This window comes from Prunus dulcis, chromosome 1 (genome assembly GCF_902201215.1).
Source record: "Prunus dulcis chromosome 1, ALMONDv2, whole genome shotgun sequence".
Lineage (NCBI taxonomy): Eukaryota > Viridiplantae > Streptophyta > Magnoliopsida > Rosales > Rosaceae > Prunus > Prunus dulcis.
Genome location: NC_047650.1, coordinates 12,091,887 through 12,107,344, shown reverse-complemented (window position 1 = coordinate 12,107,344; position 15,458 = coordinate 12,091,887). Strand labels below are relative to the sequence as shown.

The following is a 15,458-nucleotide window of genomic DNA, read 5'->3' as shown; positions in this document are numbered from 1 at the left end:
TGAAAGATGGTTTGAGTTGGGTTTCTCCCTTCTCATGCTGGCTCTACATTTGATGACAATATGATCCTCAACTTGTTATTGGGCCCTGGGGTGAGCAAAATGGAACATAGAACGGCCCAAAGCTGACCTGCCTTCAAGATTGACTATGGCGCTTCTGATGCAAATATCTTTCATCAATTTTACATTTGTCCCATTTTGGACTGTTACATAAGAAAAAGAAAAAGAAAAGGCAATTATAATGGAATATTCTCCAATAAGTATTTAAGTTAAGGATTAGTTACATACTTCTAATCTCGACTGTTGAATTGCCTCTCATTAAATATGTTGGTAATCTCTTAAATGCAATCCAACAGCTGAGATTAGAAGTATGTAAACAATCCTTAACATAAAATACTTATTGGAGAATGAAGTCTGATTAACATTTTTGTTAGTGTTTGGTTTATTGGATAAGAGTTCGCAATTCGAGCTTAGGTAAGGAACTACTGTTCGAGTAATTCTTTTGTGTTATTGTTATAACGCCACACTAGTAACATTATGGGGCGGTGTTACGGCAACTCCAAGTATTTTCCGGTTCGATGCCATCTTGCTAATAACCACAAATTATATTGTCTATTTTTGTGTTGCAATTTTGGTTAAGGAAGGTCTTCTATTTTCCTTTTTTCTTTTTTTCCTTTGCATGGAAAATTTATTTATTTATTAATATATATTTGCTTGGCAATTGGATTTCAGATTCTCAAAACTAGGGGATAAACCCTACAAAGCCAGATGCCAAAAGGTGCTAGACGGACTGACCAATGCAAGCTATATTGGCAAAATGCTGTTAATCAAATTAAAACACTGCTCTTCCTGCATCAACTGCTCAAGAATCAAGTATTTGTAGGCCACCATTCATTAGCATTAAAACTTGACCAAGTTTAGCTAAACCAACCCTTCCAAGAATCAAGACAGGCTCACCGAGGAACCAAACATGCTGCCTGCCAGCTAATTCCTATTGAATTATGCAGGTATGCTAATCATTGTTTTTCATTCAACATTCATTGGATTCGTTGGTATTTCATTTGGGTCTTGATTAGAAATTAAAATGAGGGAAAAATAATTTGGAGGCCCTAATCTGTGTGGCTGAGAGATTGAACTTTTATTTATATACATACAAATGATAGTCTGAATCACTGGACTAGACCTCCTTGGGTGGCAAATTTTACTGAATGCCGGTGGAGTCTAAAAACACAAATTTTGCAAGTTGTCCTTGCATGCCTTTGAAGGTTCAAAGAACTCCTCCCGCCAGTTAAAAGGGAAACTTGTGGACCATATGCTTTATTGGCACTTAAAGGGAAAATTGGAAAGGTGCAATGAGGAATAAGCCGGACAAAAAGAGGTACAGTTAAAAGTGAAAGATACCTTTCCATCTTGGATCCTAGAAGAGTTTCTTCAGAATCACATGATACCAAATTAAGAACTAAAATTGCGACCAAAAGAAAAAAAGAAAAGACCCAATTACAGTACATTAGTTGTATGTCCTGATATTGAAGATGAAGAGGAAATATTCTTCGATTATAAATGAATTTAGGCCACTTTTGTGCCCTGTTTTAAATTTATCAGCAAGGCTGTAAAAAGGAAGATATCTTTGCTGAGGCTTGTAAAGATTTTGCTTCTGCACTTGATTCTGGTTTTTTACATGACGGGCTGCATTCATTCTAGTGATAGATCAATGGTGTCTAATTCATTTGGATGTTCGGTGACTCATACAATTGAGGCATTAAGACCGTTGTGGCAGTTTTTCTCCAGTGAACTTGACTCGATTGTGACCAGTATCGGATTCAACACAAGGAGAGTTGGAAGAACTTCGACGAGCTTGAAGCAATTGTGATCAGTATTGCGTTCAACATAAAGAGTGCCAAAAGATCATCCCGTGACAGAAGTTGAGTTACGAAGAAGTCGATAAACATTATCTAGAACGTGTCTAGGATGAGTGTGTGAGTACTTCTTGTAATCATCGTTATATAATAGATTTGTTTTGGACTGAGGAGTCCCATGGATTTCTCCAGAGGTGGGAGTTTTACCATGTAAACTAATTCTCTGCGCGTTCTTTTTATTTTATGCTCCACACGTTTTAGAATTGATAAGCCAAATCAATCATGCTACTGAAGTTTATTTTTATTTATTGATTATAATTTTAAATTGGCCTATTCACCCCCTCTAGCCATTCTTAGTCAGCCTCCAAATAATTTCATCTTCTAAACCATATGTAACTATACATAAACAAATAAAGAATGATAAGGCCAATCTAATGAACAGTATGGATCAAAATAATGAATGCACCATCTCACACTTTGCCTTGAAGCACCAGCAGAACTGTGTGTAAATACCATGCATTCTGGCATTCTGGGAAGGGCCTGTATCTCAGATTCTCTTGATAGCAAGGGCCAAAGCACCATTTTCCTTCTAAAATTGCCTCATAAAGTGAACTGCTTCACCTGCTTGCAGAACCTTGGTAGCTGGCACAAAGTGCACTCAGCAGTATATGATCCAACATAAGGTCTACAAAATAATGGTGCCCGATCATGCCATCTCTCCACTTCATCTTTGCAGGAAGTCGGCCATAGTGTACCCCATCATTGCACCGGTTATCGAAATGCCACGGGAAGGTCATATCGAAATTGTCAATTACACCAGAAAGGATCCCAGCTTCCTTCAATTTATCTAACAATACCCAATTGAATGCCTCCATCTTACTAGGATTGAATGCCAGAGCTCGTGCATACCCGCCGGTAGCTACTGTGGTACGATAAATGACTCTTGGAACTGCCAATCCTCTCTGCCTTATTGACTCCATAACTTCCACCCAAAATGATGCTGCATTGCTTGCCCCATTAATGAATGATCTTATGTTAGACCATTTTACCCCATCGTGTAATCCAGAGTTCATGACTATAGTATCTGGAACTGTGTCTTCTGAGAAGTAATTCTTTATCAAATTCCTAAATCCTTCATTTTGCAAAGAATTCAAACCTTGGTAATTCTGTGTTTCATTCCAATGACCATTGAAAATGTTTGTAATTCGAACTGTCTCTGAAGGGTCTTTCGGGTTTGTAAAATTCATATCAAACCGTCTAGGAACTGCAGGTATATCAGGCCGATCCAAGATAAAATTGAGAATGTTTCGTATTGAGTCAACGTGGTTGGAATCACCCCAGAAGAAAATCCACCGGTTCTTCAAGCAATTCCAAGCAGCATCAGCTGAAAACAACCTAAAAGAACAGTGTGCGGAGTAAACCCAACCATTACTCTCCAACAAACCCAATGAACCATTGCACCATGGACTTGGGCAAGGAAAATTTGGGGCTAGGCACCGGTACCGACCATCATCACTAATTTCACAAGCATCATTCTTGGCATGCCTAGTCCACCTTCCAGTCCAAATATCTCTTCCAAAATCGGACTCTTTGCAAGTATGTAGCTCTGGCAATTTAGCGGAGCCTTTGGTAAACCTGATTGGTATCTTTCGAAGCTCTCGATCATACACAAACCGGTGTGGTGATAATTTTAGACCCTCAAAATGCCTAAAAAGGAGAATAATAGTAAGATTGTATAACCCCACAAAGTCCGGATGAATTTGAAGCGAGACAGAATAAGATCCATTGCCAAAATCCTTCACAACAGGCCTAGATTTCCATGAGTCCCCAGAAAGATCAGTCTCAAAGTAATCCCCACCTAAACAGCGAGGCTTCTTGTCATCACTCAGTGCTCGAAAACCAAATTCATAGATTTCCCCAGCTGGTAACTCAATCAGATCCCTACCATCCAAATCAGGAATTGCAATTTCCACTGTTTTAGAAGCTCTGCAAGGCTGTCCTCCAGTAGCCAACCACCGAGCTAAAAGATTCTTTGTGACGTTAGGCTCTAACCCAGCTGAAACCCAACTCAAATTAGCTGGAACTACAGGTTGCGTCTGATTTATATCCAACTTTACAGAAACCCCAGTTGAATTCGGCTCAGAAAGCGACTCAGAACGCGAAAGATTAACTGGGTCATGAGAATCAAAGTGGGTTTTGAACTGGGTCACTTTGGTTTGGTTGTTGGTGTGATTTGCCGCAATGTGGAAGGAGCTAAGCTCCCCATTTTCATGGTTTTGGGCGAGATTAGTTAAAGCACTAACCTTTGTGACGAGGTAAGTTTGGCGGGACCTTGTAGCTTCAACGAAGCTCTGCATAGTTGTTGCATCGACGCTCCAAATGACCACCATTCCAACAATAACCAGAGCTGTTAAAACCCCAACTCGCCAATGAAGCAAAGGACCCGACCTTGGACTTGGACTCCATGGCTGTGATGAGGGCCAGCTCAGTCCCTTCTCCGGCATCTCAACGACTGCAAAACCCACAACAGCAACAGCAACAAAAACAACGTCAACAACAATAAACTAAGGCCAACCCAAATGCTAAAAAGCTGTTATCTTTTTTCGATTACAAGAAAGCTGTCAACTTTGACGACAAGGAATATGTTCTTCTCGGAATTTTCAAAGCAGTGCATATAATAATAGTAGCCAAAAAGCAAAAAAGAAGAAAATTAACACTAAATACTTACTTGGTCTCTGTGTGTGTTGTACAATGTTAGAGATTTATTTTCTTCTGCTTCTTTAATTCTGGAAAGCAGAGAGAATGACTCTGACAAATTATAAAATGCAGCTCTCTTCTTCTTCTTCTTCTTCTTTCTTTTTCCTGGTCAGATGGATTTGTTTATACTCTGTTTCTGGAATCCAAAGCCTTCAAGGACAGGGCTTGAGACTCATGAGAGAAAAAGGAGAGAGACTCTCTCTCTTTATTTTCTTTCTAGTTGTATAAATTTACTATAAAGCTCTGCCAAAAAAAAAAAAAAAACTTATATACTTATTAGCCTTGTCTTGGGGGAAAAAAGAAATAAAAATAGTTATCAACATATATTGAATATTAGTGCAGAAAAATATTTATTAGATTTTAGGAGGGAGTTGTACTCCTTCCAGGAGCAAGATTGTTACTAGGAAGCTGGTAATAATGTTTGTGGACGGAAATGCCCCTGATATTTAGGAGGAAGTGGAGGTGAGGTTGACGGATGGTGGATCACCGACAGGGTGGCCATTGGGTAGGGGCGTCGGCGTGGGTGGGGAAGGGGTGTTTATGTCATTTTGATGCATTTATGAAATTGATTGTGCATGGTGACGGTGGTTTGGGATGTCGTGCCACCTGGAATCACGTGTAGATGTTTGAGTGATTGTCGGACGCGGAAAAGGCCAAATCCGAGAAACCGACCCATTAAGCAAGAGAGAAAAAAAAAAACTCCGTGGATTTACACGGCAAAACACTGACAAAAATCAATTGTTTATAACTAAATTGTTGTTTTTCCATTATAAGATAGATGTTTTAAGGTTTTAAAAACAACGCTATACGTCACTATGATTATAAAAGGAGAATACTTGGTCGCTTAGATTCAAAAAGTACGTATTTTCTTCAAAAAAAAATAATTTATAGTTTGATATATATGCAAAAATTTAATTTTTATATTTTGAACAAGTCACTATAGTATATGAGTCGGTTTATAATCTACATGTAGTAAAGAATCACTCATTATCTGTAAGAAGTCGAGCAGTATTTGTTTTTGGAAATTAATCAAAAGTTCTTAAACAATGATTTTAGTATAAACTTTGATGATATGCTAATACAAGCTAAAGAACAATTAAGAGGTGGAACGTATTCAGATTTGAAGAAACAAAAGACAATATGAAATTATCATTAGAAGAGAAAGCAAAGCTTATTTATAAGTGTTGATAACGCTACCCATAGTCGATTTTGAAGTGAAATAAAGTGATTATTAGAGTTTGTTAGAGTTGGTAGGTAAGCTGTCACATATAAACAAGTTTGTGAAGTCAGTTGATGCATAACGTGATTGTTACTATGTCGTGGCATATCTATAATCACAATAATTAAAGGATATATATATTATATATATATAAATAATTGAAGGATATTAGGTAAATATATATAATTGGAGGGTGTAGGTATAAAAAAGAGAGGAATGCTAGCAACCTTCTCTCTAACCTTCTCCTTTGGGCATTCTCCCTTTTTTGCTTGACATGTGTCATTCTCTTTACACTTAAAACAATGTCATTAATATATTATACAAGTTAACTTTTGCTTTTCAAGTTTACCCTTATTAAATGTATTCAATTTATCGAAAAAAAATTCACAACTTTCTAACCATCTTATTAATTTTTTTCTAATATCAATTATTATTTTTAAAGAAAATATCTGCTTTTAAGAGGAAATGTCAAGTTTTTTGTTTTTTGTTTTAATTTTTTTTTTAACACAAAGGGTTTAAATAGAAAAAGAAAAAGAAAAAAGAAGTCCTTTGTGTTTAAAAAAAACAGACATTTCCTCTTTTTTGAAAAAAATAATTGACGTTAAAAAAAAATTAATAAGATGGTAAGAAAGTTGTGAATTTTTTTTTGGAATTGAATACATTTAATAAGGGTAAAGTTGGAAAGCAAAAGTTAACTTGTATAATATATTAATGACATTGTAAGTGTAAGGAGAATGACACATGTCAAGCTAAAAAGGGAAAATGTCCAAAGAAAAAAGTTAGAGAGAAGGTTGTTAACATTCCCCTAAAAAAAATTCACTTATCCGACCTCTAAGAGGTAAGGGGGGAGTATTTGAACTAATTTGATTGTAAGCCATTATTACATTAGTGCAAACTTAAATGTACAGTGAGAGGTATTATTCATTTGCATTAAAGTAGGGGATGAAAAACAGTTAGCCACCAAATAAAGATCTAGTGGTATGATTTGTAAATAAATCAACTTATATGGACACATTGTGATTCAATTTTAAAATTGGGTTTTACTTTAACGTTGTATTATTGGTGGGTTATCGTCTATGGTGTTTGAGTTACAAGGGCCTATTTTAGCAAATAGTAAATTTGACTTAACCCCCCACTTAAATAGTAAACTAATTAAGAACATTTGCGATATCATCTAACAGAAACCCCCCACTTGGAGCAAGCAACAACAATTGATATTTTTACGTAGGGAAAAGAAGGGCACACTAATTACCAATAATTAACACATGCATGCAGCTAGCTAGGTACGTGAGAATTAATAATAATAAAACTTAATCAATCACCTGATCATGTGGCCCAGATTCCTCCCTCTGTGGTTCTGAAGATCGTGATGATGATGATGATGATGATGAACAAGAAGAATATCAGATTGAAATGTAGCCCGTCCTCTCTGCAGTTTGCATTTGCTTTCCTGAAAACAGCTTCCTGCCTTGATATATATATATTATTGGTATTGGATTTTCTGGCTTGGCTCTCTTTGGGTGCCTCGATGGTTTCGTTTAACTGCTAAGCAGCTTGTCTTTAGGGTTCTTGTTTGCATTTTGGTGCTGTTGTCTCCTGGCTTGTGTTTTTATTTGGCTAATTTTTTGAGTTATTTTGATGGTGATGTTGGTCAGCTTGTTCCTTTGTTGTGTGGCCGTTTTTTCGGTTGGCTTTTGTTCCTTTCAGTTTGGAGAGTTTTCCTCTTGGCATTTTGGGTTGTATTCTTATTCTTTTTGTGCTGTCAACATACATTCATTTACTAAAATGGGTTTATTTGTAAAAATATAAAACAAAATGCGTCATGTAGATAGCCTCCACGCTTTAACTTTCGTATAAAAGTAAAGATAATTACAGTTTAAAAACCTTCATACGTTCCATTTGGAAGAAGGTACTTGGATTAGACAACAAAAGCTGAATTTACTATTTAAAAAATAATAATTAATTAATTAAATTAAATGTATTTAGAATAATAATATATTTGGAAATTGGAATGTTATAGAAATCGACATATAAATAACTCTATGACAATAAACACGTAATCATAGGTGGTTGAAATTCGTCTGCCTAAATCTGGACATGAGATCAGAATGCCACCTAATAAAATAAAAGCCCCATGAAACACATGGATGGATGTATGGGAAAAAGCAAAGAAAAGGGGAAGAAGGCTCTTTTGATTTTGACCATCCAGATGTGAGCTTTGTGAAGGAGTTGTGGACCATGAAGGAAGAATGATTGGTTTAATCAAATTACAAATAAAAGTGGGTGGCAGCCAAATTTTCAAAGAAAATGGCAAAAGGTTAAAAGTGATGTTGCAATGTGTGAAGCTCTAAATGGCTTTTTTTGCTAAGATAGAGAGGAACAGCTTTGTCTTAGTGTGAAAGTGTTGTGATCTTTCTTTCTACTTTTCTTCAAACTTATCCAGACAAAAAACAAAAGTAATTCAGAAGTTGCGGAATTTGACATTGTTCGAAGAAGTTGTGAGCACACTAATGGTTCGTACCAACCCCACCCAACATCTACCAGAAAAATCCATTTCCACCTTCCATCGTCCTACCTTCCCGTATACTAATTATTATTAGTTAAGTCGTGTCAAAGTCCATCGTCCACGCAATTGATCCCGGTAGAAATCACATTACGATTAGAAATCGTGTCGCGACTCACCTTAGCAAAAATCCTACCACATAAAGCTAAAACCAGCCCTACAGAGGCAGAGAATCACCAAAATTCAGAGCTAAAAGACAAGTCATAATGCGAGGCACTGCTGTTAACAGCTTTATTGGCAGTGTCTTATGCGAATAATGAAAGTTCTTTGATGGTGCAGCCAAATTCAATCTTAAGATAAATTCCAAAAGATTATGTTCACATGATAGGACAAGCAATTTGAATGTATCCAGAGACCTCAATTCAAGTGTGTGGATAAAATATGGTCGATGTAAATGAAGCTTTTCTGGTTTGTTGTATATCCAGTCTGGGAGGAGAATATGATGATAAAGTATCTCATATGAAGAAAAGATCAAGTGTTCAAACAAGAAACCAAACCTCAAAATCATCAGTTTGATTCCACAATGCTAAACCCAGAAAAAGGTGCAAAATATTTTCTTTTCTTTTTTCTATTTCCTTTCCCACTGAGTTGACAAAAGAAGGGTGTTCGACACAATCTCAACGGTGTGAGCAAAATAAGATCGAAATTCACTTGAAATTTTCTATATAGAAGAAGAAGATGAAGACTGAAAGCTGAGAAAATTAAAGAAATGGAATAAAACGAAAGAATTTAGAATTGAAAATGGAGGAAAATAGAGCAACACACTAAACTAATGCCACGGATCATCCCAGCCTTTAGGTCCCTCTCTCTTAACAAAATCAATAATGGCATGGACAGCTTCATCAACTCTGTTAGAAAGGGAGTGATTACCATATTCAATTTCAACTTTCTCTGCACCTCCCATTGCTTTACACAATCTGCATGAGATCCATAATACCAACACAACTGTTTAATCACATCATAGATTATACCCTTACACATGCACAGCTCCAGTGTGCACATGCAAGCACCACAGGAAAAGAGACTAGCATGCTGTTTTAAAGGCATTATTTTTGTTTCTTCTTAAACAAAATGAAATTTATGTGAAATAAGCAAAATAGTTTCGGTATCTTACCTTTGGACCAATGCTTTCTTGTCAACATAGTCTGGCACATATTCATCAGCCATGGAATACATAACCTGCAGAAAAAATATAACTGACTTAATTTGTACTCATCGATATTGCCATTCACTAAACCAGAAAGCATCATCCTTCTTATTAAAGGTAAACAAAACGCATGCTTGTCACCAAGAGGCTGATAATGTATTGACCATTTTTACTGAGCTGAATCCTTGAGCAATATTTTTATACCTTTGTCTTCCTGTTTTCTATCTTTTTTTCCTTTTTTCCCCTCTAAAAGAGTTGTGTTATTATAAACTTGCCTGGCTGAAAATATAGTAATAGTCTTATTCTGAAATTCTTTTATTTACTTCCTCTGCTCAAGTTGTTAACATCTCGCCTAAAATTTTACTTTAAATCAAATTAAGATACATTACAAATTTTCTTGCAAATAAGAAAATTAAATAAGGACCTGGCAAGGTGTGTTAGCCATGTGCCCAAGTCTCAACCTCAGCTGGTCGTCAGTAAGGTCAGAACTAAACAAGTCATCATCCCCGTTGTATGCACAAAGAGAGTGATACCTGCAAGGCAATTCGTTATTTAGACAATGAAAAATAGTAGTGAAGAAAGACAATATGAAACTCAGTGGCTAAGTAGCAAGACAATTTCTTAGCGTCATGGTGCAACAGACACATTGTACATCTCTATATAATTAGATCGGGCTCGTGCCGGATCCGGACCAGCCGAACCTCTTGTGCACCTCTTTGCATTTTAAAACCAATTCCTTCCAAATAAATATTATCCCAAAAACTGGTAATAAATAATTCAATTTCATATTTATTACTTCAGACAATGATAATATGGGTGTATACTCACCGATAAGCAGTTATTGGGGCTCCTGGATCTGCTTCACTTGGCAATAACTCCGACCCACGGCCTTCACTAATCATGGTTGAAGCCAAGTCAATCATAGCAGCTGTTTCGGGAAGAGTTGCTCTGTATTCCCGATCACTGACTGGAGCCTGAACATTTTTGTTGGCATTACCACCAAAGATTCAAGTAAAGGTGCATATAGCCAACAAGGGTAAAAGATGTCGCCGTAAGCAAGAAGAAGAACTTTCACATCAATCATCAGACATCAAATGAAAGATAGCTTAACATGATGTACGCATACTACGAGTTAGAAAAGACATTTATTTTATGAAAATATCTTAGTTTTGAGTGCAAACTTTCTACCAGCATATTTTCAATCAACCACAACTTATAATCGATCAATTGATGGAATAAACCAGTAAGTGCAGAAAAGAAGGGAAGCCAACTTTACACCCAAATGACAAGATGATAATGTTCAACGCATTAATTACGAATGAAGTGCTTTAGCATCTTGAATTCATTCGCATTCAAATTTTCATATCAATATAAATTAAAAACTTCAAAGTATGGAAAGGGTACTACCTGCAGAATGGCAGCACGGACCGCTCGGGAGCATGCAGCATTTGTGCGCATGTAATGTACAATATCCTAGAGTCATAACCAAAAACATGGAATTGTAACTATAAGCCCCAAAAAGTGATAATGATGAGTGCAATGGTGTCACACCCTCAGAAGTTCATGTCTAAGATGCAATCAACACAAACCTGACAGCCAGTACTATGGCCAAGCAGTACCACACCCTCAGAATCTTCTTTGTTTATAAAGTGACTGATCAGCTGATCAAGTTCCATTGCATCCTTCAATACAAAAGGCAAAGGTATTTATAAGTAAAAGCACCAATATTTTGTAACTCAATGCCCAAACCCCAAAACCAGAGAACGATAAAATGTATGTGCATATGTGTATTTTAAAGAAGTAATCAAAGCCCAATTCAGCCCAACTTAGTCCAATTAAAACAGAAAGATCAAACATGAATAATAGTCTCATAAATCTTGAAGAAAAGGTCCAGACCAGTCACTATGGATCCTTAAACAAATATAGATACAATACAACTGAACCCTAGCTGTCTTGCAACTTACAAGAATATATTGTTTCCCCTACTGTACATAAGAACATAGGAAGCAGTGGATTAATCAAGACCTATAAAGAATACAAATGTGACAGGTTAAAAATAAGTTACTTGTTGCAAGCTGGAAGTGCCATATCCGCTGTATGAAGATGACAAGAGTGGCTGAACAAGTGACCATTTCTCCTTGTCCAAAGCAATTGCAAGAGGTTCCAAGTAACTGTACACCAGATAAAAGAAAGATATAATAGGAATAAAACATTTTTAAAATTTGCTTTAAGTACCCAGCATCATTGTAGAGTGAATATCCCTTTATTAATTAAGAAAATCACTCTGAGTGAAAATCATGCATAAGATGTAATCTAGTCACACAAACAAACATTGGGATGGGAGAAAAAATGTCACTACAAAAAGAAAAGAAGTTCACAAGCAATGTAACATACTCTGTTGCCAGAAAACCATCAGTCAGTCCACCAATAAAAATGACTTGTTGTCTATAATCACCTGTTTTAAACGCAACCTGCATGGTAAGGATAATTATCATTAACATACCATGTCATCAAGAAAATTAACGCATGAGCATGGAGGATAGAGTCCTAAAAGTGAGCATAGTGACTGAACTACACTAGACAACAATATCAAACAGCAATTAAATCAAAATGGATGATTTTCCAGAACAAAATAACTTAAATAACTCATGCACTGCAAAAAGGGAAAAGATATCCATAGTATAGTCTGGTTGAATTAAGCCCATACTAAGAGAGTAACTTTTCTTTGTTTGAATGTTAGCCTTAATCCTAAAATCCAATTTACCTAATCCTATGAGCATTTTATACTCAAATTTAGTTTCTATATTTAACTGTACAAAATGTGCCCACCCGAAACCAAACCACTGAAACCAAAAGGTATGAATTAAAGAATAGGTACAGTCTACAGCGTAGACACAACTGAACTTTCCAACAGCAGGACTAGGTCACTTCTCCTCTTTGTTTCCGTAAGCAAGATCACCGAAACAATTGAAATCTTGAAAACCCTATCATTCTTGAAATGCTGTTCGCTTATAGCTGCCAGCCACTGAACTACTTGACATATAATTTGCAAGTTACCAAAGCCTAAATTAACCTTCTCAACCAAGTTCCAGCCTTTCACCTCAAATCCTAATCTCAATAATTGGCAGTTTTAATTTTACTCACCACATTCAAATCTAAAAGCCACCCCCACTAACACAATTCAGACTAGCTAATGCATAAAATTGCGTTTTTTGACTGGCAATTGAAATTTCGAAAATACTATCGTTCTCGAAATGCCGATCTCTCATAGCCGCCAGTGAACTACTTCACATATACTTTGCATGTTACCAAACCCATCTTAACCTTTTTCACCAAGGTTCCTGCCTTTCACCTCAAATCCCAATCTCGGTAATCGGAAACTGCTCAAAAAAATATTTACCCACCGAATTCAAATCTTAAAAGCACCCCTTCAACATAATTCAGACTACCTAGAAGTTAAAAATGGCAGTTTTCAATAACAAAATGGCATCACTCACCCTAATTCTTTCAAAAACTCCAACTTCCAAACAGAGATCGAGCTCTCAAAACTCCACGACCCACTAAAATTTGAATTAAATGCAGCACAATCCGGAAACAAGAAACATAAAAATTGCAGACTGACAGACCTGAATAGGCTTTGGGCCGTACTTGAAGAGCACGCCTCGGAACTGGTTCTTCCGTACAACGGAACCAGAAAAGTCGCCGGAACCGCCGGAGACAGAATCCGAGCCCATCTTGACGGACCCGGACCGGTCCGACCGGCCGCGGACCACGCCGGAGAACCACGAACCGGTCGAAGACGACGAAGAAGCAGACGAGGACGACGAGAGATTCATGTCAGAAGCTCCGATTGAATGCCATTATTATTATTATTTAATTGAATTATTTATTGGGTATGATGAAAATATCAGGTGAAGATTTGGTAAGAAATGTGATAATTTGCAAATCCGCATCAAACTTGATTCAGGGTCCCTGGCCTCTCCGTCTCTCTCTCTCTCTCTCTCTCTCTCTCTCTCTGTGATTACTGTCGTTGCTGACGTGGCAATGGAGAGAGATTGTTGCTGTTTACGTCTTGAAGATGCCACGTGGGTTTGGAAACCTTAAGTTCGAGTTGGCCCAAAATGCTCTTTGGGTCTGGCCCGTCTGGTGATCGATTACGAAGTCCAATTACTCGCAAGAGTTTCATCCTTAACGACGCCTTCAACCCATTGAAATCACAAGAAAAGCCTATACAACCCTCGCTTTGCCTTAAAGCCTTTTCCCACCTCCATAAATACCATACCAGGCTCCTCCCTCTCGCTCAGGCAATCTCTCTCTCTCTCTCTCTCTCTGGTTTTTCTCTACAGAAACAAGTTTGTTATTAAAGGTACAGTGGTCCAAACAATCATTTTTTTCTTGTGATGAGGCATGCTTTGCTTAAATGTGTAATTTTCTGCAAAATTGAAATCTTACATGTGTTTTTATCTTTTCTTTTTCTTCTCGGGTCAACCTGAACAGCATCAACATGGATCCATTTTTCCGGCGAAAAGATAAGGTTATCTTTGTAATGGGAGCCACCGGGACTGGCAAGTCCAGGCTTTCCATAGACCTCGCAGCCTGTTTCCCTGCTGAGATTATAAACTCTGACAAACTGCAAGTCTACAGAGCCCTGGACAAAGTCACTGAGGAGGAGTGTAGAGGCATGCCTCACCACTTGCTACGCGAAATCAATCCAAGCTCAAACTTCACGGCCAATGATTTCAAGCACATCGAATCGATCTTCATCGCCGGTGGTTCGAATTCCTACATCGATCGGACGGTGGGTTTGCTGGATGAGGTCAGGAGAACTGAAGATGACGAAACCCGAGCGGCTATTTCTAAAATTAAAGAAAGCGCTTGCCAATTGCGAAAGATCCGTCGCCTGCACAGCCGACGAAACTGGAACATGCACCGCCTCGATCGATGCCACACAAATTTTCTTCAAGCACCACGTGGAGGCCGATCAAGCATGGGAAAAACTCGTGGCAAGAACCAAGCTCCTGCATAGATGAAGTGCGCAGTGGTCCCTGGCCCACATACCTACAATCTCCATTTGACATGATACCACGTGGCAGGTTGCAGGTTTTGTTTTGTTTTGTTTTGTTTTTGTTGTGAGTTTTAAGCTTTTTTTCTTTTTTTCTTCTTTGGGATTGGGAGTGAATCCTTCTGTGACATCATTGTCATTTCTCTGTCTTGTTATCTTGATCGATTTTTAACGACATGACTTTGGAGGCACTCTTGCTGCCTCAATTGAACATGCAATATATCTAAACGTTAAACAAAAGTCACCACCAAGGAAGGAGCATAACATTATTTTTATATGGTCCAATGACCCACCACAAACATGAAATTATAGTTATATTTGTGAATACGTCTCCTCAAGTATTAAGAAGAATAATAATGATACATTTTTTGAGTTAAAGTGGTGAAAAAAAATGTTATTATTATTGAATGGTGCTGATTGATTTAGAGCTGTGATGGATCCCATTGAATTTCCTTTTCTTTCTCAAAACAAGCTTTTTTTCTTTTATTTGGGCAGAAATCGCTTTTCATTAACTTAAATAGTTTATAGTGTGATCAGTCAGTGACCTGATTGGTGGCAAATTGGCAATTGTCTCTTGTCTACTACTAAACAAGACAAGGCGATGGCAGGGGCGGATCTACCTTGGGACAAGAGGGGTCGGACGACCCCTTGGAAGGCTGGAAAATTGGCAAGGGAGTCCATGGCAGCCCCCTTGGATGCACACAATGTGCTCGACGAAATGCCCCAACGAAATGGCCTGCTGCGCTGCGCCTTGCGCGTAATTTTTTTTTAAAACCAGCCTTGCCAAACGACGTCGTTTGGTCAAGGCGCAGTCAAATTTTTTTTAATTGACCTGGCCTCAAAACGATGTCGTTTTG

General features: G+C 37.6%; 2 protein-coding genes and 1 long non-coding RNA gene across 3 annotated transcripts; 1 reads left to right on the top strand and 2 right to left on the bottom strand.

The window, feature by feature from the left end:
- Positions 1–2,136: 2,136 nt before the first annotated feature.
- Positions 2,137–4,858, bottom strand: LOC117614867. Its single transcript, XM_034343790.1, has 2 exons — positions 4,582–4,858; positions 2,137–4,365 (listed from the first exon to the last, which is right to left on the bottom strand). The coding sequence occupies exon 2, from the start codon at positions 4,355–4,357 to the stop codon at positions 2,471–2,473; it is 1,887 nt and encodes a 628-aa protein (XP_034199681.1). The 5' UTR covers positions 4,358–4,365; positions 4,582–4,858; the 3' UTR covers positions 2,137–2,470.
- A 3,974-nt stretch (positions 4,859–8,832) lies between these two features.
- On the bottom strand, positions 8,833–13,547 carry LOC117633190 (UPF0613 protein PB24D3.06c). Its single transcript, XM_034366903.1, has 9 exons — positions 13,166–13,547; positions 11,934–12,010; positions 11,605–11,710; positions 11,129–11,221; positions 10,947–11,012; positions 10,368–10,513; positions 9,964–10,072; positions 9,507–9,571; positions 8,833–9,309 (listed from the first exon to the last, which is right to left on the bottom strand). The coding sequence occupies exons 1-9, from the start codon at positions 13,373–13,375 to the stop codon at positions 9,162–9,164; spliced, it is 1,020 nt and encodes a 339-aa protein (XP_034222794.1). The 5' UTR covers positions 13,376–13,547; the 3' UTR covers positions 8,833–9,161.
- Positions 13,548–13,718: 171 nt separating this feature from the next.
- LOC117633200 lies at positions 13,719–14,821 on the top strand. Its single transcript, XR_004586581.1, has 2 exons — positions 13,719–13,905; positions 14,037–14,821. It is a non-coding gene; the product is annotated as an uncharacterized LOC117633200 (long non-coding RNA).
- Positions 14,822–15,458: the final 637 nt, after the last annotated feature.